Here is a 24,037-nt window from a genome sequence, read left to right as displayed (position 1 = left end):
GCATAGGTAACTGTCTTGGCCGTCATATTCCAATGTGCTCCGTGTGGTGTAGACCTGGTGTGCATTTGTGGGGGGGGGGGGGGGAATCGATTCACATAGCTTCGCCAGTTGTGTGGATTGGGCAGTTATCTGGCGGTTCATGTAGTCTTGATCTGTTTCATTCAGATCTTGTCCGCTATCTTTGCACAGAAATTAAATTTTGAAATTAGGGTGCAAAAATGTGGTCGGGCGAAAAAGTGGTCCGGCCAAAGCCGGACCGGCTGCTACGCCTCTGCACAGTGACATACACACATGCAGATCAGTATGTTCACGGCCGTCTCTACAGTCAGTTCTTTGTGCCAGGCAACCTTGTTATCTGGATATTGTTGGCATCAGCTGTATACCGTAAAAGCCCCTGTATACGCCCACTCGAAATTACGCCCACCATCCGTGTACACGCCCAGTCAGGGGAAGTCAACACTTTTGTTTCAAAATAGCGCCCATGCCCATGTATACGCCCAGGTATGCCGGCAACACCAGTACATGTACAGGTACTGATACCCAATACTTACTGCTATCCCTATTCCAAGTATACGCCCGTGCCCTTGTATACGCCCAGGAAATCGAGGCTGCTATTCTATACGCCCGGGGCCATACACAGGCTTTTACGGTACAGGCGCGTGCGCCGGTGCCCTTCAAGGGCGGTTCCAGGGGCCTCCCCGGAAAAATTTTCAAAAAATGAAGCAAAATCGTGCATTTTGAGCGAAAAAAGGGGGGGGGGTTCCGGGCACCCAGGAACCCATACGGGGCACGCGCCTGGTACCGTACTAGATACTTTGGTATCGGACTATGATTGTTATATCCATGGTTTTATTACAGTCACGGGAATGAATTCTAAATATTTGCGGGCGAAAACAGATTATTATGCAGCCCGAGGGGGGCCGGGGGGGGGGTCCTTACACTGTGGCCATTATTACACGACTGTACTAGTATCAAGAGTACATAAATGGTATGTACTCTTGCTAGTATGCAAGTGTTATCTGTCATGGGTACGGCGTTAGCAATAGTGTACAGATTCATACAACAGTACGATGGTACGACTTCGTACATGTAGTACAAGTCATGTACAGTACAATAAAAAGTACCATTCACCATGTTCACCATCGATGCATCATGCATCCAGAACAAGTGAAAAAATCATGAACGTCGGATATGAATGTTGATGTCAAAAAATATCACCTTTGAAACTCCTTTGGCGTTAAAGTTACGTTGTTTACGTCATACCTGTCTGCGCGATGACGTCGTGTCCGATGAAGAAAATAGTTTGATTTTTTGATTTCCCCGTGCTCACTTTTGGTGAGTTTTGTTCGAACGTTCATGCTGTGCAGTTCAGTTCTTATGTTGTTGCTCTACTTCTCTCTTCCAGTCTTCACGTTGTTGTTTTCGTGTGTCTCGACAGCAGGAAGGAAAGTCATTCCTAGATTATTCCGTGTTGAAAACAGTGTGCGAGAGAGAGAGAGAGCTTCGCAGAGCACTCATTGGAGTCATTGCTCAGCTCTCGGGTGCCTCCGTTTCGACGTGTTTGCATTGGGTGCCATTGCAACGATGCCCTCATAGAGAAAACTACCAGCTTTGAGGAAAACAGTTATTATGGTACTGCAGTAGTTGAGTTGAAGCATTAGTGTTCTGCATTCACTATCGCTCCTGTTCTGGTGCGCCGTCTCGACTTCTCTAGCCTGTTTTTGCCATAGAAGAGAAGACCATGGATAAAATCAAATCTTTTTTCGAGGAGAAGAAGTTGGACAGCAAGTTCAAGAAGGCGGGCGAGGGCCATCGTCTCGATGCTGCACCATCGCAGCAGGCGTCATCAGCTGCTGCTGGTGCTGCCGCTTCCAGGGCCGCGTCGGCGTCGGCAGGCTCCGCCAGGGCGGCTTCGGCAGCAGCACCATCCTCGGCCTCGGCGAGTGGCGGTCAACCTCGTGCTGCTGCTGCTGCCGCCGCTGCTGCACCAGCATCAGAAGCAAGTACGGCGGCGGCAGTGGCTGCTCTGAGCAGGCACGAGCAACACCAGCGTAACACTGCACCCATCACTGGCACCGTGTTCCGGAGAAAAGCCAGCAGCGAAGCCTCTGCCAGTGCGAGCGCATCGTCCTCTGGAGCGGCGGCAACGGCAGCGGAAAACCCCGTTGATCCGGCCGTGCGTCAGCGCAACGCCAACATTACGGGTCTAGGTGGCGGCGACAGTAGACTGTTTCCCGTCAAGCTGATATGTCCGATGTGCGGCGAGAGCTTTGGACGGCAAGACCGTCAGGAGCATCTGGAAAAGTGCTTTCGCGAGGAGCTGCCACGCGAGCCGCTGGTGACCTCGGCGTTTATGCTGTTTACGATGACGCGGAATAGCGAAAAGTTGCAGGCGTGCGTGGAAACCATCCGCAAGTACCTGAACAACATCATCATGAACCCGACGGAGGCCAAGTACGGACGGATACGCCTGCAGAATGCCGTTGTGCGCGACCGAGTGGTGGTCGTACCGGGGGCCTTAGAGTTCCTTGATGCAGTGAAATTTAAGCTGCATAAGATGTCCAAGGACGGTGAGGCACCTGAAGAGGACTTTCTTGTCATGGAGGAAGCAGACCGTGGGAACTCTGACATGCTTACGGTTGCGATGGAGATCTTGGAAAATACCAAGCCGCTGAAAGTGAAGTTAGACCGTTGCTTTCAGGTGAGCGAATCCCCCCCCCCCCTCTGTTACTGTGTGTGTGTGTACGTGTGTGTGTACGGGTGTGTGTACGGGTGTGTGTACGTGTGTGTGTATGTATGTGTGTATGTATGTGTGTGTGTGTGCATGAGTGGGTGGGTGAGTGTGTGTGTTATGTGTATGTATGTGTGTGTGTGTGTGTGTCTGTCTGTCTACCTATTTATCTATCTATCTTTCACACACCCGGCGACAGGGATATCGCCAAGGTGATATCTTAGCCCACGGCAGAGTTTTCTTATGTCCCAGAGTCTTTCGCATCCGTGGGACTCGCTGATGCAATCATGCCTAGCCAGAGATCAAAAGGCTCGCTGATACCATCACAAGGTAGTGGATTCAGAATACCGGACAGTAGATCCATACCATTTGGACCTGGTCCTGAATCTGGGCCTGGTCCTGAATCTGGTCATGAACCTGGTCCTGAATCTGGTCCCAAACCTGGTCCGGAACCTGGTCTGGAACCTGGGCCTGAACCTGGTCCTGAACATGGTTCTGAACCTGGTCCCAAACCTGGGCCTGAACCTGGTCCCGAACCTGATCCAGAACCTGGTCCAGAACCTGATCCGGAACCTGGTCCCGAACCTGGTCATTAACCTGGTCCGGAACCTGGGCCTGAACCTGATGAACGTATAGGTATCGTTATGACAAGCACAGAGAGGCACACTAGTACACACTTGATCATACTTCCGCCCAAATTACACAGTATAATTATAAAGTCTGCCGTGGATGAGTCCGTTGTAGCTGAAGATAGGAGTTGTACACTCTTGGTTATGTACTCTTACACAACGTCTTGGGTATAGCATTTTAGTTTTCGGTTTAAATTTTGAAAAGTGCAACACTGGTGCTCTCCTCTCTTCCAACAGTACGCTGCATCTCTTGAATACTTTATCTGAGCATGTACGCGTGTGTGTGTGTGTGTGTGTGTGTGTGTGTGTGTTCGTCTGTGAACATGTGTGGGTGTGTATGTGTGTGGTATGTGAACGTGTGTGTGCGTGTGTATATGTGTACGTGTGCATGTCTGTATGTGTGTGTGTGTGTGTGTGTGTATACGTGTGCACATGTACGTCTGTGTGTGACGTGTGTGTGTATCTGTGTGTGACGTGTGTGTGTATGTGTGCATGTCTGTGTGTGTACGTGTGCATGTGTGTGTCTGTGTGTATACATGTGCATGTCTGTATACGTGTCTCTGTATCATGTGACCACTACTACCCTGCTGCAGGTGTTACGTGTGTCCCAGCGGCTGACACAGTTCCCATTGCCGGCCGCCTTCTTCCGCATGACGGCCGAGGAGCTGAAGCGTGAACAGGCGCGGCGGAAACAAGAGGTTGAGACACTCTCCACTCTGCGCACACAGGTACATTCATACCTCGTTAGTGGACAATCCCGGGGGTTTCAACTTCTTCTTTGTCTTATAACGAGTGTTATCTACTGTCCAGACGTGAATATACGCGTTTCATGCGTCAGCAGATTTTGGATCGTTGTCTACTAATGAGGTTTGTCTTGTAGCAGATGTCGTACTAACCAGGGTGGACGTGTACTGTGTGACCCGTCTTGTCGGGTTGTTTTTTACGGCGTTGTGGATCATAAGTGCTGGTTTGCCACTGCATATGCATAGCCAGGTACAAAGCAAACACGACGATGTCACTCACCTACTAGTAGTAGCCTCTACACTGTAAAGTGCCTTGTGTTCGCGACGTGTTGATGTTCGCTACTTTACACTCCCTTACCATGTAGAGTAGACGGTTCGATACCGGGACGCTTTGACAGCCAAATTTGTATAGACCCAAACCGATCATCAGCGTTGACTTTTCACTCGAAATATGTTTGTGGAAGGAAACTGGCATGTTGAAGTTTGCTCTGGGGCCAGAGTCAATCGAACTGAGCCACTCCTTTGTGTTGACCCATTGCCTCCAAGTTGCCCAATTTTTCGCTTCAAAAAAGTTCAAATCAGAGGTGGCTCCAAACCGGACACGTTTTAGAGTGCACGTCAAATTCACTCTGGGTCTGAAATTAGGTAATTGCTATCGCTCCACGATGGCCAGTACAGAGTAACAATAAGCCTTGTGTGTGCTTCCATTAGTTTTGATTGGTATGCGGTGCTTTATTGGCGAGAGGCGAGCCGCTGTTTACCTGCGACAAGAAGTTGATTTTTCGAAAGTCGTAAAACTCAAGTCGCAGTGCGAAGCAACACGTCAAAAACTCACCTACTTGGTGTGGCGCTTCTGGTCATCGCAGAGCCATGATATTTTGGCTCGGAGTATAACACATCGTAGTCTCACTGTGACATAATTATGTTTTCTAATCAAAATACCAAGAGAGAAAGTGAATATTGAGTCCGTTCCGGTTTGCAACCTATGTCCTATTTGAAACCGTCGCCTCTACTGGTGTTGTTTTTCTTGTGATGTGCTCACAGTTGTGAAATTTGATTGGAATGGATGCCAATGTCACTAGTACTAGTATCACACCTACTAGTCCATTGCAGTTGTGCAGATTAACCAGCTTTTTTTATTTGTTGTTTTCTTGTGGCTCACTCTCACTCTGTTTCCTCTTTCACTCACTCTCTCTCTATCTATCTCTCTTTCTCTCTCTCTCTCTCTCTCTCTCTCTCTCTCTCTCTCTCTCTCTCTCTCTCTCTCTCTCTCTCTCTCTCTCTCTCTCTCTCTCTCTCTCTCTCTCTCTCTCTCTCTCTCTCTCTCTCTCTATCTCTCTATCTATCTATCTCTATCCCTATCTCTCTATCTGTTTCTGTGTGTGTGCACACGTTGCTGTGTTCCTGTCACACACGCTGTGTGCTGCACTCGCGTGTGCTGCGCTCGCAGGCAATGAGGGATCGTGACACGCAGGCGGCACTGCGCACCTATCGCTATTGTGTGCTGCGCGTGCGCTTCCACGACGGTGCCGTCCTCCAGGCTATGTTCTACCCGAACGAGATGATCTCTGATGTGCGCCTGGCCATAAACAGCGCTCTGCGAGAGGAGCTGCAGAATGCGGAGTTTGTCATGATCGATCCACGCGGCCGACCGGTGAAGGATGAGATGGTACGCCTACCCACGGGCACGTGCATGCACTCTGATTTGTGGCCGTTGCTTGTGTGACGGGGAACCCCCATGTACACCTATCTGCTGCCTGGCTCGCACTATCGGACACTGACTGACTACACGCCAGCCATGCAATAGTGTATGTTCATGTGTCATGGGCATGAGCTCTGTTTTGTGGGTGCTGCTTGTGTAAGGGAGAACCTCGATTCTCGGGTCTCAAACGTCCCCAGTGTGTGCTGCTGTTCATAACGAATGGTACCTCGCTGTCGTGCGTGTGTGTGTGTGTGTGTGTGTGTGTACGTGTGTGTACTTGTACATGTGTGTATGTGTGTATGTGTGTATGTGTGTATGTGTGTATGTGTGTATGTGCCCGCAGGTGACGTTGTCAGCAGCCCACTGGGTACCCCACGCACTGATCACGGTCCACTTTGTGAAGCACGGCAGCGGACTGTCCCCCGAGGACACACGCTTTCTCAGAGTTGAACTCATGATGAACATCGTTAGTGATTACTAACACTATAGCTAGCTACTCCGGCGTCGGCGTCGTCGTTGTCAGCCAGTCAACACATCTCGTCGGCGTCGTCGTCGTGTGCTGCTATCCAACACTGGTACGCTATCTACAGATGTGTGCAGCTTTGCGGACTAGTGCCGTTTGGTTGTCAAAGCACCAGCACCGCCAACTTGGCTAGCAAGTGGTTGCGTGGCGTGGCGCTTGCTGTCTGCGCCTGGATGTTAGAGCGCGGTGGTCAGTGGAAACTATCGCACCCGCGTGTGCGTGCTGCCGTTGTCGTCATCGCCTTGTCTCGGGGCGTGTGTGTCCCTGCACGCAGTAGATGCTGCTACCAGTCTTCGTGGTGGTAGTGGTGGTGATGATGTCGCTTCCGTCTTGTTGTCAATGAGTCAAGCATCTGCAGCTCGGTTATACTAGTAGTTTGCCTGCATTTGCCCATCGCCAGCGGGGGTGCTGCTGCTGCGGGATGTGGCGTTAGTTGTGATGGGGATTGCACCAATCTGTACACTCCATTTATGTCCAAGTGCTGCCTGTCTCCTCGCACTGTGTGGGAGGACCCGCTGACAACACGCCAACCAGCCATGCAATGCAATAGTGTATATTCACGTGTCTGGTCCTGGTCGCTCTGCTCTACTAGTACTCGGCCCCTGTAGAACACAAGCTCCGGGGCCGTGCCGCTGCTGCTGCTGCCGCTGCTGCTGCCGCTGCTGCTGCTGCTGCTGCTGCTGCTGCGGCAGTAGTATTGTGTACCATAGCATGGAGTTGCTCTCGTCCTGTCTGTCCGCCCTCAAACTCAACGTGTAAGTGTATAGTTTACCAGCGCGCACACACACGCACGCACCTTGTACACACACCTTGTCATCGTCCGTATGCCATGTCCCCGTGAGTAGCATGTAACCATGGTAGCAATACGTGTGCAGCTCCAGCATGTTTGTCAGGCATCTCACCTCGTCTCACATGCTGCATCTTAGTACATGTAGTTAAGTTTCCAGTTTTCTTGTTCAGCATGCCCCCCCCCCCCACTACTGTGGTGAGATTCTTGCCCTGCTTGTTCAGCACTGTCCCCCCCCCCCCCCCCCGCCCACACACACACACACGCTGTACGCTACTCAGTGGTGAGATTCTTGCCCTGCTTGTTCAGCACTGTCCCCCGCCCACACACACACGCTGTACGCTACTCAGTGGTGAGATTCTTGCCCTGCTTGTTCAGCACTGTCCCCCCCCCCCCCCCACACACACACGCTGTACGCTACTCAGTGGTGAGATTCTTGCCCTGCTTGTTCAGCACTGTTCCCCCCCCCCCCACACACACACGCTGTACGCTACTCAGTGGTGAGATTCTTGCCCTGCTTGTTCAGCACCTGGGCTTCCCCCCCCCCCCCCCCCCTCCCTGAACCTACCCAGTTGTGTCCAATGTCTTTATTTCTACCCATCAAGTCATTGAACATGGAAATAGGTTTCATGTGCTCTTGTTGCTACCGGAAGGCGTTTTGCCACATCACGTTGAGTTTTGCTCCGCCAAGATTTATTTCTGCTTGCTGGCGTTTTATCTCCTACATGTACATTGTACGTCTCGTCAACCGAAATTATAACCCCAATGACTTTTTCACAGATAGAGTGCATGGCTGGCTGTGCATTCAATATGTATCGTGCTACACTACTCGATCTCCATGTATGTTCGTTATTGCGCTATACTACATCCTTTTTCTGCCGTATCGGAATTTTCATGAATTTCCAAATTCTGCTGTGCGCTGGCTACGAGCTGAAGGATGGACATGTGATATGCCCTTCATTGAGGCGGGGAAAGGGGCGGGCGGCAGTATCCGCTGTACACCCAGAGAGGCCGAGTTTCGGGTCGATCCCTGATCAATTTTGGGGTGGTGGTAATCAGCAATTTATTTTTCGGGCCGGACATACTCCCTCCTGGTCTTGGTGAAACCGAAAAATGTCCCAGGGCAATGTGAGTCGCCTTACTCCCCGTCCAGGTAGAACTGGATAATTTCCCGGGCCAATGTGGGCACACCAGTCCATCAACGTAATTGCAAAACAAACGTCAAAGTTTAGTTCAATTCACACTGCCCTGTGACGGTGTATGACGAAAACACAGCCCATATCAACAGGACGGGATAAAACACAGCCTATTTATATGATGTTCATGAAAAGACTGAGGGTATGGTATGTTAGCAAAAAATGCATACTGTAGTTCCTACAGGAGTGTGGGCGAGTAAGGAACAGACAAGACATGCTCACTACACTAGAACACTAGCTAAGTAGTATTGGAGACACAGTGCGCTGCTGACTGGTAGGTTCGGGTCGTTGACATTGATTTGGAAAAAAACAGGAAAACAGCATTACAAGATTACAAATCATGCTGAGCCGCAGCGGATGACTTCTTAGTATCGTCACCACATGCTTGTAATAGATTACCCATCGTGCCGAGCTGCAGCGGGATCATCTTCACCGCCATCACACTCTAGTAGATTACACATCGTGGTGAACAGCAGCAGATGACATCACACTCTAGTAGATTATAGCAGCAGATGACATCACACTCGAGTAGATTACACATCGTGGGGAGCGGCACGAGTCCTCAGCATCGTCATCATCTTCACCGTCATCACACTAGTAGATTACTCATCGTGCTGAGCTGAAGTGGAGGATGACTCCTCGGTATCGTCATCTTCGCCGTCGTCGCACTCCAGCGCAGCACGTGCTTCCTTCTCGGCGCGTGTGCGTGCGTTCTCAATGACGGCACGCTCGTACATGTCAGTGAAGGACTCCTCCGGTGGCGACGAGCCATGCTGAGCCCCGCCGCGCTTGCCACGGTTGGTCTGGTCGGCCCTGCGGCATAACTGTGCAAACAGCAAACACACAGTAGGACCGAACACAAGACACATCGGGCTATGCGACAGAACTGCAAACAGCAAACACAATAGATGATATGCCTAATAACACGCATCTAGACTTGGGAGGGCATTGCACACCAGTTCCATACAATACTACAATGTGTACACGGCAGGACCTGAGCTCTGCAGGAGCACAAGTCACAGGTAACCGTACAACTTTGAACTTTGTATGCAACTACTCTACAATGCCCTCTCAAGTCTAGTTGCGCGTTATTTGGCATATCATCTATACAGGAACATGGCAAAGAACACAGGACACACAACTGCAAACAGCAACACACAATGACAACACCCAATAGCAAGGAACAGGACGACACGTCAGGCACAACTGTCAAACAGAAACAGGGGACAAGAAAAACAGGGGCTCTGCATGAGGGCTGGGCATACACCAGACTTCTTATGATCTTGCCAAGCTTGTGTTGGGAACCCGCTGGTGATAGCAAGGTCAAGGTCGAGTTCAAGGCTTTTTCTTTCTCTCCGCCGGGCTGTAAAAACCAGCCAGAGGACGATCAAGAAAACAGCGGACCTAGGTAACTGAAACTGAGAGTAGCAATTGCACCATACAAGCTAGATGAGGTTACGAGGGGAACTCTCAGCTAACTGTCACAATCAGACGTGTTTCTTAGCGAGAAGATGTGCATCAGCGAAGGAAACACCACTCAACCCACCTCCTCGACATACTACACTATACAAAGCTAAACGGGGTTACGAGGGGAACTCGCAGCTAACTGTCACAGTCAGACATGTCTGTCATGCAAGCAGCAGCAGCAGAAGAGAAACACCACGCAACCCACCTCTTCGATATACTGCTTCTCGCTGAGCGAGGAGCTAATATGGAAGCCAGTGACGTGCTGGATGACCTCGGGTATCGTGGCCACACCGCGCACGCCCATCTTGCGGAAGTAATCCAGCAGGTTCTCGACGTCGCGGTACAGGAATCGCATGGCGTCCTGATGCCATGGCTCCACCGACTGTGATACGTCAATTACAAACAGGCGCTGCTCATGCCACAGTAGGTTGAACGGTGAGAAGTCGGCATGCACCAGCTTGCACTCCTTGTACATACGTGTTAGAAGCTGCACAGCAGAAGAAGAACACAAGGGAGAAACACCACCACCCAACGTTACATTACTCAAACAGCAACAGCCTGAATCTACAATGCATCTCACATTGAAACTGGACCCAAAGCCCTCTGACCGGGCCGAGAGAGCGAGAGCAAGACAGAGAGAGAGAGAGAGAGAGAGAGAGAGAGAGCGAGAGCAAGACAGACAGAGAGAGAGACAGAGACGGAGTAGCCATTTCACCTTCCAGGTGTGTGTGTGTGTATGTGTGCACTCACCACCAGGCTCTGTTCGTAGGCACGCTGCATCTGTTGAGCAGTAAGCCGGGCGTCACGCAGCTGGGGAGCGTGCACACCATCACGCCCAATGAACGTCATCACCAGAATGTGATTATTCAGGAAGATGGGCTCTGGGCACGGTAAAACAGCCTTCTGCAGGCTGTAGTAAGAGAGTGAACAGGCATAACAGAACACAAGAAAGAGCTATATTAAATATAGATCAGGCAGCTGTGCAGAAACGCTACACTGTAACACTGTACAAGGAATCAAACACACCTCACAGAGCAGCACACCAAAGCCAGTACAACGTGAAGACGAGGGACAGGAATCAAACACACACGCGCGCGTGAGTGCGCACACACACACTGGCTAAACAAGACACCGCAAAACCGGCAGAGAAGCAACGTTAGGAGACAGGGACAAGTTCTCACCGTTGCAAATTGCGCATTTCCTTCTCAGCCCAGATGTGCATGATGGTGCGCGAGTTCTGCGACTTCAGTCGGTCCTTGAAGCGCATATCATCTTGGATGTAGATGCCGCGAGTTTTGAATTCAGCCAGGGTGGTCTTGAAGACTTTTACCGCATACTCGGGCAGCGAGGGCTGTGCGCTGTTCTTCGGCCGCTCTGGAAGCGACTCTCCGTCACTGAGCATGTCGTCAAACTCCTCGTCCTCCTCACTGAGTACACACCACACACACACACATTAGGAGAGTGTAAGACTATCTTTCAAGAAATTGAGCAGGTAGCTAGTCAAATATTCAGAGTAATTGTTCCATCTCCATGCATCGTAGAATATAAAAGTATTTTGCAGGAGTCAGGATTCTCTTCACACAGGATCAGTGTCAGCTAAGCATCCTTGACGAGGAGAGTATGCGTGCGTGCTTGTGTGTGTGTGTGTGTGTGTGAGAGATAGAGAGAGAGACAGAGCGAGGAGAGACATACTTTGGCCCAAAGGCATGGTAAACCGTCGCCTCTTTGCCCTGGCTGATGAGACCTCCCATCTCTGAGATACGACCATTGTTCACCATTTTCTTGATAAGGCCAACAGTTTTAGCATCCAGGTTATGACTCTACAGTGGTAGAAACGAGAAACACACACACACACGCACGCACAATGTATAAGTGCAATGCTTTGGCAGGAAGGTGGCCTTCCAACAAGTTGGTAGTACACACACAGACAAGAAGAGAGAGAGAGAGCTGCACAACCCACGCTGGGATTTTGCCATGTAACAGCCTGGTAGGCTGAAAGGGGTGGCGAACACGACCTAGTGCTTTGAGGAGCCGGTATATCCTAGTTACACGAATCACACAGAGATTCACATCGACAACAAGGAGCAGACAATAAAAACTGACGTACCATTGTGGAGTGGTCGCGTGTTTCGCGTACGCGTGCCGACTTGCGACCGCCCTGCTGCGAGAACTTGACGAGGCCGTTATAGGTACGGTTATCGATCTTCATGGACGTTCCGTCGCTGGCAACCAGTGTGCCGACAGCCATACTGGGAGGAAGCTGTAACAGAGACACACAGAGACAGTACATGCACAATCAATGTCAGCCACACAAGGACACACAGAGACAGCACATGGTCACCATCACCCACACTGTCAATGATGACCGCCCTCCTCAAGAGTGCAGGCATAAAACCAACACTCTACCAGAGTGACATGGATACGTTGCCGGGAACACTATCAAAGGAAGCTTAGCAGGAAGAGCGCAAAGCTTCACAGAGCAGCTTTGGTATTCACAACAGCGGCAAACGAAAAAATCAACCTGACGAATTTAGAACACACACTCAATGCGTTGTGCAAGGAGGATCACTATGCCTTGTACGCATTCCTGTTTTGTTGTTCAGCGGCCGTTACCATTACCATACCCATACACACATGCACACAGACCTCAGTAACAACACAAGCAGGCAACTCACCCGTTCTTCGGCTGCTCGGGCATTTCGTCGTCCGGAGATAACCGGGTCGTGTTTTGTTGGGACGGACGCACCGCCATGGGGTCTCCGACGACGACCGGGACCCCCGCCACCGCCTCCTCCTCCGCTATTGGGGGACGTACGGGCTGTGCGCGCCATGGCACCAAATACAGAGAAGACACATCACAGGTTACAATGATGACAGTGCTGGCACACGAACAGCACAACACGCGCATGGCCGTCGCCAAAAGGCGTTGGTAAGGTGAGCCAGACGGAAAACAAAAACCTATGCTGTATAAATGAAGAAGCCGGTCACAAGGCACAGAAATACACCTAGGCTACACATATTAGCTCGGTCTATACCATACTATACGCAGTTCCCGGGATGGCTTTTCGACCACACATACACACACATGCACATGGGCACAAACACACACACACGAGCACAAACACACACACACACGAGCGCAAATACAGGAATGTCATGTCATTCAATGAAGCAGATGCCAATGGGCTGGCTAGAACATACCTTGTACTGGCATGGGCATATCCTCCTCGTCATCCTCATCATCGTCCTCAGCACTGCCGCTTGATTGCGAATAATGAGAGCGGTTGAAATTGCTCAAGGAGATTGTGACTGAAGCAAACACACACACACACACACAAAATATAACACGGGCACACAAAAGTGGTAAAAACGGTTGTCACTTCACCTTGAACTGTCCGGCTTTTACACACACACACACACACACACACACACACACACACACACACACACACACACACGCACATGCTCGTACCGCCGCAGCCCTGTAAAATACAAAACACAATCGTGCACTGGTCGACATACAAGAAACATGCAACTCTGCGAGCGCGCTTTCTGGACAAGTACAGTCCTGTGCAATGAAATCCAGTCACTTCACTCAAGTTCAAGCCTTGCACCATTTCACAGCCAAGTGTTCGCAGGTCTAGGACTGCGCAACACCAGGCGCATACGTGAGTGACATGACTGGATTTCAGACAGACAGACAGACACGCACACACACAAACACTGCACTCACACACACACACACACACACATCATGGACCATGTATACGCCCGTCGCAAGAGAAGCACGCAAATCTGCAAATGCACTGGATGTGCACCCACAGATTTTCTCTTATAGCAACGGTAGCGAACAAGATCTGAATGAGACAGATCAAGACTTGCGCCAGATAACTGTCTAATCCAAACAACTGGCGAAGCCATGTGAATCGACCACCAATGCACACCTGGTCTACACCACACGGAGTACATCGGCATAAAACGGCCAAGACAGTTACCTATGCACACCCTACACTTGCTGGGGTAACCAGTATAGACAGCATGCTGCTTTGATAGAAGCAGACACTAGATGCACTGGTACCTTGAAGTGAAATTGGAGTTACTTTACCAACCAGCCTCGGCCACACACACACACACGTACACATACACACACACAGTGCACTCACCACTGCTCTTGCCGTTCATGTGCTTTTCGAGCTTGCGAAGCTCTTCATCGTGCTCGCGGTCAAACTGCTCCTGCAGCTGAGCGGCGATCTGTTCATCGCTGTTTGTCTCAACTGGTGCAGCCACCGCCACGGCTACTGGAATAGGCTCCGCTGCAATGACACACACAAGAACAACAAACACCTTCTCTAGGTTCTCAATGTGCAAAGACTGTTGCATGCTGTGAACTTCAAAAACATCTGTTACTTTCTACTCGAAACTGAAAATCCAACCATGCTGGTCGTGACCAGAGTTGGTTGTGATGTGGGCCTTGTCTGAACCGCAATCCTACACAGTTACGTCGGGCATGATGCTCCGATCAGGCCCTTGTAACTGTGTAGGATAAGGTATATCTTCACACAACACTCCAAACAGAACGGCCTGGCCTACAACAATCACTGAAAGAAAAAGATATAAAATTTATATTCGGATGATTAATCATAATTATAATCATCCGAATATCCGGGCAAGGCCCATCTTGGAGTGTTGTGAAGATGTGTATGGCTGTAGTCCCTTGTGAGCATTCGACAACAACGGCTGAAAGCACATGTTACGCGCAAAGACACACACCCCACTACCAAGAGTACATAACCCCCCAGAGTGTGCAACTCCCACATACCCTGTTGTCCCGACAGAATTTCAAGTTGACGTCATTATTTATGACGCAATGCTCCTTGCAGCAGTGATTTACAACATGTGTACGGGTGTCAACGCATCACACGTTTTTCTTTGCAATAATTTGTACAGGATCAATCGGCTTCGGTCAACCACAGGTTCCGGATTCGTCTGATAATCCGTGTACAGTGCGCATTGCATCATCAAAATGACGTCAACTTGAAATTCTGTCGGGACAGCACCCATAGTGGAGTTGCACACTCTGGGGGGTTATGTACTCTTGCCACTACCTATAACTACACGTGCACACACCCCTTCCCCAATTGTGGAAAGTATTCACAACAGTACGTCATTGGTATAACATATGACGTAATGATACAGACAGTCTAACGTCAGGACAATGACAGCACAAGAGAGGAGATAAAACCACTTGCCCGAAAGGAAGACGAACGCCAGTTACTAGTACATGTACCAGGTTCAAGAAGGGCCGTTTGCAGATACATACACTCTCCAGAAATGTAAGAGCAACAAACAATGAACCCCTTTTTTACTTTACATTGAGCAATGAGAGAGAGAAAGAGCGTTTGACACAAACTTGCCAGCACGCTACTGTACTTCAAAGTGCACAGGACACACAGCCGACTCTTCCTCTCCCTCCGTTCAACAGGACAGCAGGAATTCAACGGACACTTCGCTCCCGAGTTTCACTACCTCTACAGCATTACATGTACTTACATTGTACTGACGGTTCTGGACCAGCTACGAGGAAGGTCTCCTCGCGATGGAGCTCCTTTGCTACTTCCTCGTCCATTAGCACAGCTAGAGATGCCGGGGCTGGAGTAGTTACAGGCTTCCAGCCGCCCCACGCTGGCTTGCCTTGAGTATTGTTAGATATAATAGCAGCCATGGTGAGAATATTGCTTGAGAATAATAATATAGAACTGTAGTCTTTGGAATAATAAAATAGATACTAGGATTTGCAACACGGTATGCAGGGTCAGGAGCAGCAATTGGTAGCGAAGCTATGTGCAGTCGGGCGGAGATAATGCAGGGCAACGATGTCTGAAAAACGTTTAGCAGATAGAATACGTTGAAGGTCAGAGTGCCTTTTATATAGCAAACAACAAACTATGCAAGACTGGCCTTCGTCGATAAAAAAATGGTATGACGTGACGGGGGTTGCGTCGTTTGTTTCCTTGCGAAGTGCAATAATTCTGGCGCCATTTTCTTCGATGATGTGATGATGACGCAATTCATCTAAACGGACTTGAAAACGACGTCACGTCCTTGCTGGGCGCGCGCGGCCGCGGGCTGCGTGTCGAGTGTGAAGTCGTGAAAATCGAAAGTCGAAAAATTAAAAATCGTGCTTTGTCACAGTTTGTGCAGCTCGATCGACTTGCTTGCTCGTACGATCGTACACGTTTCTGTTTACACTTTGAGTTTTGTTTACAAAGCTGGGAAGTGAAAACTTTCTACACCAGTCCTCAGTTTCCGATCCAGGTTGCACCTAAGCCTTGCAAAAGGTATTTGTAGACCTTGAATTTACCATGCAGTCCTGTCTCCAATGAGCATTACAGCCATGCTGCGTGCGTTGCGTGCACTGCTCTACAAAGTGTTCCTCATCTCACTGATCTGTAAATTTGTGACACGTCTGAAGCGGATCCTGGGCATCAAGGGTTCGTCGTCCACGGGCGCGGACTTGTTTCCGACATCGTCCAAAACCGCATTATCTGGAGGGTCTTCAGCTGGTGGTGGTGGCGAGGAAGATGCGAATGAGGTAATCTTGAAATGTTTACTAGTTTACCAGCTTGCTGTCAGTGTCTACAGTAGTCGCACTAGTAGTATGCATAAACATGTACATGAGTCATGATTTGATAGAAAATAAATTATTGCAATGGGCAGACTTCCCCCAGTACAGACCAGACACATAAAACATGAAATATTTCCAAGGGCTTTCGGCGAAATTTCAAATTTTCTAATAGAATTTTCACTTCACTAGCTGCATACCCGTTAATAGAGTACTTTACTGTAGCAATAAGCAGAATCAGCGAAGCTAAATCAATAAAGTTATTGTCTCCGCGCCGCTTAATAGAGTGCTGTCAAGTTCCCGAAGAGTCGTAGCCCAGGACCAGGGCGTTCTAATTTTTGTATGTACATTTAGAACATAGTTGATCCACCGTGCACATGAGGGCATCCTGCAACTGGTAAAATTCTAGCCTGTTTGTTCAGAGCTTGAGAATCGGTTGTGTACTCTTGCTACTAAGCGTATTGAAACAATACAGCTGAAAACGAGAGAGCTTGGAAGCTCAGGGCCCTACGCTATGCTTTTTTGCCTTGATGACCTAGACCAAAAAAAGCATAGGGATGTTATAAATTCTTATAAATTTCTCATTTTTTTAAAGACATAACCTGGGATTCGAACCCGCACTATCGCCCTGCATGCATCCCCCGATACACTTCGCATACATACATACTAATTCTTCCAAGTTGCTTCACGTTATGATCTTTCATTTGAAAGCCCTATTTGAATATGCATTGTGGCCAGCCGTCTTTGATAGTCCGGTACGGTACAGGTACGGTTGAGGTAATACGACACCGTCTACCGCATTGATGACATAGGCAAAAAAAGCATAGGGATGTTATAAATTTTTCAATTCTCCTATTTTTTCAGGCATAACCTGGGATTCGAACCCGCACTATCGCCCTACATGCATTCCCTCATACACTTCGCATTCATACTCATTCTTCCAAGTTGCTTCACGTTATGATCTTGCGTTTGAAAGCCCTATTTGAATATTGCGGCCAGCTGCATATGGCCAGCTGTGTTTGATGGTACGGTACGGTACGGGACAGATACGGGATAGCGCCAGGCGTGACACAAACAAACAAACACCAAATTAAAGCTGTGTGGACCCTGGCTAGCGCCAGACGTTACTGAAGTAACGTCTTCTGCATAGCTACGGGAATAAATATGAAAATGAGGGTGCGGTGTTTTATCAAGTGCGACTTGTTATCGGGGAAATACGGTACTTTAGGCCAAGTAAAAAAAAAGATTGTTGATCGTCAGAATTTTCCGAAAAATCGGGCGGACGGGAGGGTTTTATTTTTATTTTATAACTTTTTTTATATCTGCATCGACCGGACATCTTGAAATCTTAGCATGTATTACGTCTATGGGGTTATGGGTGTACTACCATTGTTGGTTGTGACTGCTACCAGTCTGCCTGGGCACATTCCAAACACTTTGAACATGTGCAGATGACTCTGTGATATAATTTCCTGCTGCCATGCGGCAGACACACACACACACCACACACACACCACACACACACACACACACACACACACACACACACACACACACACACACACACACACACACACACACACACACACACCATTGGACCCTTGGACCATTGGACGCCCATCGCCGGAGGCGATGATAGCGATGCTACAGCAGAAGCCATAGCAGCTTGTGCTGGGATTGCACCATTCAACAGCTTGCAAGGCTGAAGAATTGACCGCCACTATTCAGCCTGGTCTACACCACACAGCTATGAAGTGGCTTTTTCTGGCCAGTGAATCCCTACTTTTTGGTCTTTTTCATTTTACACACACACACACGCACGCACGCACGCACACACACACACACACACACACACACACACACACACACACATACACTCGCGTGCATGAGTACACATAGTTTCCATGAATGCAGGCGTAGATATCAGGTGGTACACTGTACAGACTACAGTGCCATGTATTGTAGTTGCCAGATTTCACACAAGTACACTGGAATCACACTGCACTGCGTGATGTCGCTACGGTAAAAGCACGTTGAAACTGTACATGAGAGCTCGCGCACGCGCGTACTGCTAAAAAAAGGTTCGCGTTTCGCTAAACACACGGGTTTTCTACCGTTGATCACGAAAATAAAAAAATAAAATAAATCCCGGGACGGACTGAAAAATCGGGGCGGGCGCTGACGATCAACAATCAATAATTATTACTTTTACTTGGCCTTATACTCGGTTTATAGAAAAGAAAATGAACTACAAGCTACGCTATAATGCTATAAAGTTATCCTTGGCTCTCCATCCGAGTCCATTCTTGCACACCTGAAATACGGGACTGTATATCGATATGGTCAGAGCGGACCCAACTACACATGCTTGGCTCAGAAGTCTTTATTTGTTGACTTTCGACTTCTTCACTTTCATACCCTGTCGCGTATGGACAGGCTGGTGATGCTTGCATATACATGTAGTGCGGAGTAGCATGTACTATAAGCTGGCTGGTTCTACTTTATTTATTTTTTACTTGCACATAATATACTTACGTACAGTCCATTTCAAAACTATAGACGCGTACCTAGGCAAAAACCGTTCTGCCAGCATCTATACCACATAAAATCTGTGATCACTTTGTGCATAAATTTTTCCAAATCGGGTGTCTGTTATCCAATCGTTTAGAAACTATATGAGAGTAATTGTGGAGCGGACCTGAGCAATATTCCGAAAACTATTCTCAAAAAGCTCCAGCCAAATTTGAAATATTTCAAAAACCCTACGCGTCTATAGTTTTGAAATGGACTGTAGTTACAACTCGACCGTGTTGTGACGGGCGGCGACTGGCGGCGGTATCTCGTATATGTCCCTAACCATCGTACACGTAACACGGCCACAGCGAACGAGGGCCCTGAGTGATAGCTCTCTAGTTTTGTGTTGTAAGACGCGCACGTTATCCAGCCGCCTTAGACCGACGAGTCTGGCCCTGCCCGAACTGTGTAGTTGCTATTCTGTATGTTTAAGTGTTTGTGTGTGTGTGTGTCTGTGTGTGTTACTGTGTGTTACTGTGTGTGTATGTGTATGTGTGTTACTGTGTGTGTGTGTGTGTGTGTGTGTGTGTGTGTGTGTGTGTTGCACACGTTGGTATGTTTGTTCCGTGATGCGTTGGTTGCTGTAGGATGGAGGTGACTGGGGTTCATGGGATAATCAAGAGCCTTTCTCCATTGAGGTGACAGGTGAGTGTAGACCTGGTGTGAATCTTCAGTTACATGTACTCTAATTTCAGAATTTTTCGTTGCTCAATATTGCCGGTACGAGGGCTAAAGGCCAGGTTAGGTGAACAGAAATTCTAGGTACAGAGAAGCAGTTCCCTATTGCCAGTATTGGATTATGCGTGTTAGTGTTTGTTCGGCGTATTGCCATTTTAGGTATGGAACAGATGCACCGAAAGTACCGAAGATAAAAGTACACCGAAAATTTGTGGATTTACAGTAGCCTAGGTTGAGCATACTACACTCCGGTCATTGGAAAACGGTGCTCTACTTACTAGGAATAGGTTTTTTTTCATTTTCGCCTGTATCTTCTCTATAAAATAGCATTATTCAGCTAAACCCCTTCATTCAGCAACTGCTTCTCCTCTGATGAGTTTCCCGTTATATCTCTATGGAACGAAACAAGACTTGTCAGGAGTACTACTACTACTTGATTTCGTGGAGTGTGGCTGGTGAACTGTTCGTGCTGTGATCTGCAAGCGTCATGTGGTCTCGTCGGGTCAAATGAAAAAACCTATTACTACTATTTGACGGACCTATTGAAGATGGCAACAAAGAGTTACTCTACAGTCCATTCATAAAAAGATGGGCTCTGGCTCTGGCGAGCTCCCGTATTTGGCGATTTTTCGTGATTTCATCGTACACAGTGCAGTGCTGCGAAATTTGAAATTTGAAAAAGGGTTCAAAAAAGGTACCTGAACTGGGGTTCGAACCGCACACTGCACTGTTGCAGACGGGGTCAAACGGCCTGGATTTTTATGGTTTTTCCCAATTCAATGCTTTGGGGGCAAAACCTGGCCGAAATCCTATTCTTGTTATGGCTTGCTTTTTGGAGAAAAAAACTTCAGAAACATAATTGGAAGAGGATTCCATAGAGGATTGCAGAAAAAAATTCTAAAAAAACTCAACGTTTGACCCATTTATGGCCAAAAGCTAGAAGTTCATTTTTTTCTGAATGGACTGTACTTACTAGTATATTTCACAATGCTCTGTCTCTATATTATCACCGTGTTTGGCCTACTGTAAGACATGTATATATAACGAGGAAGCAGATCTAACGTTTTAACGGACGACATTTCTTCGTTATAATAAGATCTGTTGAAGCCGTACTGCTTCATATATGCTGTGTGTGGATATGGCAGAATACTGCAAGATCGTTAACATATCTTCTCGTTAACCTATGAATTTTGGACAATCGTTAAATTTGCGACTCGTTATATTAACATGTCTTACAGTAGTTGCCTAACTCTTCACTTCAAGAAGCTGTCAGACTAGGCCAAACACGTTGATATGTTCGACATCACATTCTTTATATAATCCAGGATAGTTGTCAACCACTGCGTGGTGTGAGCCATTCTGCAACTTTCTTATTTAGACCTTAGTAGATGCACGGAACTGGTTGTTTTCTACCCAGGCCCCGTTGGATGACCTGTGCAATTGATCCTACGTGCATTAGCTTTCCCGATGGAGTTTCCCATTAGACATTGTGTTCTTCCAAGATATGCGATGAAGAGCTGTGTCCGCTGGTGCAGAGTGATTCGCGAGCTCCGTAGACGAAATCTTGGACTGGAACGAGTAGAATCCGTTTCGAGGAACAAAGAGAAGAGCACGAAGAGCACTGTGGCACGGGTTTTGCATCCACCAACTATTGCTAGAATTTATCCTTGTCTCACGATCTCAGCATCTGTGTAAAGACAGGCAGTTTCAAAGTCAAGCGATCTCTAAAGGCAGGGGGGTCTCTAAAGATAGGTGGTCTCTAAAGGCAGGGGTCTCTAAAGATAGGTGGTCTCTAAAGGCAGGGAGTGTCTAAGGATGGGTGGTCTCTAAGGATAGGTGGTCTCTAAAGGCAGGGGTCTCTAAAGGCAGGGGTCTCTAAAGGCAGGGGTCTCTAAAGGCAGGGGTCTCTAAAGGCAGGGGTCTCTAAAGGCAGGGGTCTCTAAAGGCAGGGGTCTCTAAAGGCAGGTGATCTTTTATGACAGGTTTTACTGTACAATGTATATCGTTTGTATGTTTGTTTGTGGCTCGCAGGTCAGAAATCAGAAGCAGAGGCCAAGGTTTACTCGAGCAAAGCGAAGCCGCCTCCAGAGCCGGAACCCGAACCAGATGTCGACTTCTTCACAGATATGGAGCCAGTCATTCAGAAGGCTGCGCAGGTACCTTTTGTGTGTGTGTGTGTGTGTGTGTGTGTGTGTGTGCGTGCGTGTGTTGTTGTTGTGTGCGCACGCGTGTGCGTGCATGTTGTGTTGTGTTTTTATTCTTCTTTTTCCCCCTACGAAATCCACTTATGCCCAGCCACTGAAGTGAATAAAGGAGTTTGGTGGTGTACATGTGTACTAGTATGTGTATGTTCTCTCATGCGCTTCTTTTTTTATGAACTTTTATCCCAAGAAAAGCAATTTGTAAATGGCTACAGTGGAGTTTACGAATCCTTAGAAAAGTTTTGTTTCTCCTGTCTCGTCTGTCCGTTCTGCTCTGTAGCAGAAACTGCGTGTGAAGTCACGGAATGGCGGCGGTGCATCATCCGCACAGGCAAATCGTTTTGCCTTCCAAGATCCAACACCACCACCGGTACGTGATCTAGCTGTGGACTTTTGCTCCACTGATCACTGAATTTTCTTATTATGATGTCCTCCTTAGAGCGGTTACTGACTATAAGGCTTGAAAGTATGCTAGTCAAAACTTTCACGTTGTTGAAGAGCCTGAAGTGTGTCCTTCTTGTTAGTATGCTAGAGGTTATGTCAATGATTTCAACGGGGTGAGTCAGCGGAATCGTTTATGGACTCTTGTGTATGCGAGTCGCTAGTGAAGTGCAGCGTCGCTGTGCCTCGACTTCGCCAAAGCATCATCTCGACTGACGATGTAGTCGCGTAGCCTCTATGGCCAGGTGGCCGGCGCTTTCCTTTTGCGTTTGTCTTTTGTTCGCTTGGTGAGTTGCTATTCGATCTGTTTCATCGCCATTGTTCTCGCTGTTCCCGTGTGTAGGCCGAGCTGGAGGCGTGGGATGATGACGAGGAAGGGGGCCCCACGTCGGCATGGGATGAAGACGTTCTGGACGACTCCGAAGCGGAGGCCATCAGTGCCGAGGCCAAGAAGCAGAAGCGCGAGGTGGAGCGACAGCGGCGACAGCTGGAGCGTGACCAGCGCCGTCAGCAGCAGGAGCAGAAGCGGCAACAGGAGCAGCTGCAACGCAAGCAGCTCGGCATGAAGATCTCATAGTTGTGTCGACGCTACCCGACTTGCCGATGATGTTGCTCGGCAATAGCCCTTCGCAGCTGATTGTTACCCTGGCGTGGGGGCATATGCCTGCGGGCAATGCTGTAAGTGGAGTTTGTACTGATTGTGGTGATCATACTGCTGCTGCCTGCTACCCGTGTTCCTAGCAACTACAACTTGAGAAAGTGATGTATTCGTGTGTCGGCAACGCAGTGGTGCTTGAGTGATCCATTGATGAATGCCGCCTCATCTATCGCCACCACCACCGCTTTCTCGTCGCTGCTGGTTAATAGTGCTTGGTCGTTCTGTTGCCAGCTCTTATGATGCTGTACTCGGAGCTGGTATGTTATACCGCCGGGAGCATGATCTCGAGATGGCCAGCGCCCTCTGAGTAGCTCCAGTCAACCGCTCCGCACTAACAGTAACGCCATCGCTGTACAAATATTAGTTGAGAAAAGGGAATACGTGCTTTTAACGAAATATCAGCTTTTTCTCCCTGCTGCCGATGCCACTAATGTACATTTTGCAGATTTTATTTTATTTTGCACAAATTGCGCTTAACTCAATCCAATTTGCTCGCTTTCAATGTGTGTGTGTGTGTGTGTGCATGTGTGTGTGTGTGTGTGTGTGTGTGTGTGTGTGTGTGTGTGTGTGTCAGTGTACATAGGCCAGTCATAGGGTGCACGTTGGCCAACTTCATTTCAAGCGAAATGTGTATTAACGTGCACATTGCTGCCTGCTTCAACATCACGTTTCCTTAAGCAGTTGACTTGCTATTTCGTGCCGTTTCACTTTTTGGGTCTATGTACAGCCAAGTTATCTGTAAAGTGTTTTGCTCTTTTCCTCGTTGCTGTCGTCTTGGTAGTCACCATTATTACAAAACACTTCGTGAAACATACACAAGGGCCTGTCGAAAGGTAGAGCGGAGAGAGAGAGAGAGAGAGAGAGAGAGAGAGAGAGAGAGAGAGAGAGAGAGAGAGAGAGAGAGAGAGAGAGAGAGAGAGAGAGAGAGAGAGAGAGAGAGAGAGAGAGAGAGAGAGAGAGAGAGAGAGAGAGAGGCACAGAGAGAGGCACAGAGAGAGAGAGAGAGGCACAGAGACACACACACACAGAGAAAACCAAGCGCTGTCCACACATCTCCCTAGAAGCCGAAGAGACTCCGTACAAGC

At 48.6% G+C, this 24,037-nt stretch overlaps 3 protein-coding genes across 3 annotated transcripts; 2 read left to right on the top strand and 1 right to left on the bottom strand.

The window, feature by feature from the left end:
- The first annotated feature begins 1,326 nt into the window (after nt 1–1,326).
- LOC135811342 (UBX domain-containing protein 6-like) lies at nt 1,327–8,022 on the top strand. Its single transcript, XM_065324570.1, has 4 exons — nt 1,327–2,701; nt 3,954–4,088; nt 5,554–5,772; nt 6,149–8,022. Exons 1-4 carry the CDS (start codon nt 1,742–1,744, stop codon nt 6,284–6,286), a joined length of 1,452 nt encoding a protein of 483 aa, XP_065180642.1. The 5' UTR covers nt 1,327–1,741; the 3' UTR covers nt 6,287–8,022.
- Nucleotides 8,023–8,322: 300 nt separating this feature from the next.
- LOC135811341 (serine/threonine-protein kinase RIO3-like) lies at nt 8,323–15,763 on the bottom strand. Its single transcript, XM_065324569.1, has 10 exons — nt 15,329–15,763; nt 13,942–14,091; nt 12,980–13,087; nt 12,454–12,596; nt 11,886–12,038; nt 11,471–11,598; nt 10,960–11,205; nt 10,529–10,688; nt 9,984–10,265; nt 8,323–9,135 (listed from the first exon to the last, which is right to left on the bottom strand). Exons 1-10 carry the CDS (start codon nt 15,498–15,500, stop codon nt 8,914–8,916), a joined length of 1,764 nt encoding a protein of 587 aa, XP_065180641.1. The 5' UTR covers nt 15,501–15,763; the 3' UTR covers nt 8,323–8,913.
- A 241-nt stretch (nt 15,764–16,004) lies between these two features.
- LOC135811340 (DDRGK domain-containing protein 1-like) lies at nt 16,005–23,710 on the top strand. Its single transcript, XM_065324568.1, has 5 exons — nt 16,005–16,370; nt 19,562–19,619; nt 21,684–21,808; nt 22,134–22,223; nt 22,638–23,710. Exons 1-5 carry the CDS (start codon nt 16,158–16,160, stop codon nt 22,869–22,871), a joined length of 720 nt encoding a protein of 239 aa, XP_065180640.1. The 5' UTR covers nt 16,005–16,157; the 3' UTR covers nt 22,872–23,710.
- The last annotated feature ends 327 nt before the right edge of the window (nt 23,711–24,037 follow it).

The sequence above is a fragment of the Sycon ciliatum genome, chromosome 3 (genome assembly GCF_964019385.1).
Source record: "Sycon ciliatum chromosome 3, ocSycCili1.1, whole genome shotgun sequence".
Lineage (NCBI taxonomy): Eukaryota > Metazoa > Porifera > Calcarea > Leucosolenida > Sycettidae > Sycon > Sycon ciliatum.
This window is presented reverse-complemented; position numbering and strand designations above follow the sequence as displayed.

Excerpts from the sequence above, each read along its gene's own strand:
- LOC135811341 (XM_065324569.1), bottom strand. The coding sequence starts at position 15,500 with ATGGCTGCTATTATATCTAACAATACTCAAGGCAAGCCAGCGTGGGGC. Across the intron at positions 11,599-11,885 it reads CACGCGACCACTCCACAATG|AGTCATAACCTGGATGCTAA; the intron begins GTACGTCAGTTT and ends CTACCACTGTAG. Across the intron at positions 10,689-10,959 it reads GAAATGCGCAATTTGCAACG|CCTGCAGAAGGCTGTTTTAC; the intron begins GTGAGAACTTGT and ends CTCTTACTACAG.
- LOC135811340 (XM_065324568.1), top strand. The coding sequence starts at position 16,158 with ATGAGCATTACAGCCATGCTGCGTGCGTTGCGTGCACTGCTCTACAAA. Across the intron at positions 21,809-22,133 it reads TCATTCAGAAGGCTGCGCAG|CAGAAACTGCGTGTGAAGTC; the intron begins GTACCTTTTGTG and ends TCTGCTCTGTAG. Across the intron at positions 22,224-22,637 it reads AAGATCCAACACCACCACCG|GCCGAGCTGGAGGCGTGGGA; the intron begins GTACGTGATCTA and ends TCCCGTGTGTAG.
- LOC135811342 (XM_065324570.1), top strand. The coding sequence starts at position 1,742 with ATGGATAAAATCAAATCTTTTTTCGAGGAGAAGAAGTTGGACAGCAAG. Across the intron at positions 2,702-3,953 it reads AGTTAGACCGTTGCTTTCAG|GTGTTACGTGTGTCCCAGCG; the intron begins GTGAGCGAATCC and ends ACCCTGCTGCAG. Across the intron at positions 5,773-6,148 it reads GACCGGTGAAGGATGAGATG|GTGACGTTGTCAGCAGCCCA; the intron begins GTACGCCTACCC and ends ATGTGCCCGCAG.